The following is a 3,694-nucleotide window of genomic DNA, read 5'->3' as shown; positions in this document are numbered from 1 at the left end:
TTAACAATGTATATTACTAATCAAAAATTACATTTTGATATATTTATAGTAGGAATTTTACAAAAAAATCTTCATGGAACATGATCTTTACTTAATTTCCTAATGATTTTTGGCATAAAATAAAAGTAATTTTGACCCATACAATGTATTTTTGGCTATTGCTACAAATATACCCCAGCGACTTAAGACTGGTTTTGTGGTCCAGGGTCACATATAATACAAACAACACCTTGGTGACCTCATATCTGGTTACTACCATGATTTTTTTCTAAAAACTTGTCTAAAAACTAGGTGTGTTCAGGCACATTGTTGACACATTGCTATTTTGAGGCAACTGAAAATGATTGTGCCATTGACCAACTGAAACCTGGTCTAAATCCAATGGTGCAGTATTTTATATATATATATATATATTATATATATATATATATATATATATATATATATATATATATATATATATATATATCCAGGTACTGACCAGGCTCAGCTCTGCTTAGCTTCAGTGAGCAACCGATCTTGGGCTGTAGGGTGATATGGCTGTGGCTGTGACAGTGTTGTGCACCTGTCTATGGGGCATATTACCAATGCGCCCTTTATATATACACCAATACCTTGGCTCTGTGGTCTTCTGTGCTTCTCAGGACCAGTACCTTCAGGCCTTGTTTGAACTCATCTTTTCTCTTTTCCAGGTGGCCCATCTCGCTGGTCATCTCCGCCATGCGATTGCTGCTGCAAGGGTCACAAAGGTGAAGGCGAAGGTGAGAGTGGAACCTCCTTCAATGAACTCTCCACCTCCAGCTCAGAGAGCCATTCTGAGGCCAGCTCCCCGCAAGGTACCGTCATCCGTGGCCCTGTCAGCCGACAGACGCATGTGCAAACGTTGGACAGGCCTCCCAAGAAAGGCCCTGTTCAGCATCTCCTGCAGCAGCAGCAGTCTGAGCAGCGTCGCAAGAGCGACCTTCTCCGGACTCTCACCGCAAGTTCCCGGGACACCAGCACCTGCAAGAAACGGCCAGCAAAGGAAAAGTTAACTGTGGAGGAGGAGCTGGAGAAGTGCATCCAGGACTTTCGCAAGATCAAGATTCCCGAGCACTTTCCCGAGCGCAAGTACATGTGGCAAGCCGACCTTCTGCGCAAATACCGTCTTTGAGAGGCGGTGGTAACCTTCAAGCCTAAAAGTGCAAGCTGCGTGTTCACTACTAATTCTACAACTACTATTGCTAGTACACACCACACTACTACTGCCTCTGACTTGTTGTCAATGTCGGTCGATAACCAGAGCGACCACTTCATTCCACTTTACTGCTCGAACGGTAATTGTTTACTTGTAAACGCCTACATTTTGTAGAGTTCCAGAGAGACACAAGTGTTTTCGAAAGACATACAACTACTTGTCTCTTTGGTTTCGGTCTCCCTTGCTGAGCTACACTTTATGTGTAATTGTCTGTTTGTTACAACTGAATTTTTGACCTCGGTATGTTAGTGCCACAGCGATTGAGTTGAGGTGGCCCAGAGGTTGAAAGATGAATGTGTATCCACCTCATAAATAATGCATGTGGTCCCAACTGTGCCCTTTCTAAGAATAGCCACTGCCTTGGCGGATGCGAGAGTGGGTTTCCATTTCAACACTCTGAGAAGCACAGAAGACCACAGAGCCAAACGTGTTTTTCCTTTTTGGATTCTCCATGTTCCATTTTCATACCTCAGCTAAGCTACAATCAAAGACCCCTCTGCATTTACTGTAGTCACGACATAAATAGGTTGTGGGTGGAAACTCAATAGCATCACATAAAGGCTTTGAAACTGCTGCCCTGCAACATATTGATTTAAACATGATATTCCAAATGGGAGTGGATGATGGCTTACTCTTGAGGTCAAAGGTTAAATATGGGAAAATCATGACAATAACAGGAAAAGATTAGGGTTATATACTGGAAGCATTCACACACTGATCAACGCGAACATTTTAGGGTTGTGCAATGTTCTTGCAGAGCACATTTGACTGTTTATTGAGCGAATCTGAGAAATGCAAGGCTTCCGTAAGGACTATTAAATTTAATTAGATATATACATAGCTGATAATAATTCAGTGGAAACATATTGGCGTACATAATGGTTAATATCAAATACCATCCTTAATAAACATCATTAAAACACACACACACACACACACACACACACACACACACACACACACACACACACACACACACACACACACACACACACACACACACACACACACACACACCAGTAAAGATTAGATATATTTTGTTTAATTTAACTTTTAACATTTTGAAATGGATTTTTGGAAACCAATATAAGCATCATAAGTTGCTGCTATTGAATTTATTTAAAAACTACGTTAGGCAGACCTTGGCATAAGGACCATGGAGTAATAGTTTACAATAATATTTAAATAAAATCAATAATAATAATAATAATAATAATAATAATAATAATAATGGCACATATTTATTTTCAAACTATTAAAATACAACTGATAATTATGGAAGAGGGAAAAAATGATCGGCCTCTTCATCACTCATTTTCCGCTATTTAATTTTTCACTAATTTCTTATATTTTATACCTCAACTGTTTATGATGAACAGCCTTAAACTGAGTTTACCTTAAGAAATGCTTTTAATGTTAGACAATTAATTACAAAAATGTGACTAGATGTTCAAAGAAAGGCACATATGTCGATTACAGATATCTTCACAGATATAATATCTAAAATGCAGACCAGAAAAAAAAAATATATATATATATGAAGCTATATATATATATATATATTACCATAAATAGAAAATGCTGTCTTTCATTTCACTACACTCTGTGTGAAAGTGTGAAAGACTCCAGATGCACACTTGTAATGAATTCGTTTGAGAAAGTTAGGACAAAACCAAAGGACAGGAACAGTTTGAGGGGTAAATGACGGACATGGTCTTGCAAAGCATCTTTTTTCAAAGCAGCCCTCTGAATTGGAATATAAATTAAAATTCACTGAATGCTAATCAAAACATAGCCTCCAGTCTCTCATTCTCCTATCATGAAGACTACTAACCAGAAAGCTAAAAAATGAAAAGGGCAGAGAGAATATAATCTATAATAGAATATATTATTTATTATCTGTGTGTAAAAGGATACAGTAAAGTCATTATTTAAGTGCACAGGTTTCCTGCCTTTTTTTCCAAACACTGTCCATATTGTAAAATAGTAACATTACAAATCACTTGTAAATAACATTAAAATATTTTATATGAATTGCACTTGTAATCTTTAAGAGATTACTCTTAAATCACTCAAGACAGCTGAACTATAATAAAAGTGTTTGAAATCCATATGAATGACATATATATGAATTATATAATAAAGTACCAGATGAAGCTACAGTAACAGAATGGGAGAAGACCCAATTGTGGAATTTAAAGTTGAGCTGTTGTATGTCACACATGAGCACAACTCACCTAAAGCACAAACTCACCACTGCTTTATACCAGGAAGTACCTGGAGATTCAGGTGACATTCATGCTGTGCTGTGCAGGCACCACACATTCATACTCTAGCTTCTTTTATGTAGGCCTACATCTATATCCACACTATTTTGGAGACATATAGCAAGGGCTATAGTAGCCAGGCAGAGAGATTGATACATTATGACTTGATTAGACTAAAGTCAGTGATGGA

General features: G+C 37.7%; 1 protein-coding gene across 2 annotated transcripts in view; it reads left to right on the top strand.

Moving 5' to 3' along the window:
• kctd16b (potassium channel tetramerization domain containing 16b) overlaps positions 1-1,193 on the top strand; it is a 98,742-nt gene extending 97,549 nt beyond the window's left edge. Inside the window, exon 2 of one of the 2 annotated variants that reach the window (XM_073825045.1) lies at positions 693-1,193. In XM_073825045.1, the coding sequence (XP_073681146.1) occupies positions 693-1,153 (461 nt within the window). In that variant the 3' untranslated portion in view covers positions 1,154-1,193. The remainder of the gene's footprint in view (positions 1-692) is intronic. The other variant, XM_073825044.1, reaches the window with a different exon arrangement.
• The last annotated feature ends 2,501 nt before the right edge of the window (positions 1,194-3,694 follow it).

Source organism: Garra rufa, chromosome 19, assembly GCF_049309525.1.
Source record: "Garra rufa chromosome 19, GarRuf1.0, whole genome shotgun sequence".
In the NCBI taxonomy this organism is placed as follows: Eukaryota; Metazoa; Chordata; class Actinopteri; order Cypriniformes; family Cyprinidae; genus Garra; species Garra rufa.
Note: the sequence above shows the minus strand (reverse complement) of the source record. Positions and strands in the feature narration are given on the sequence as shown.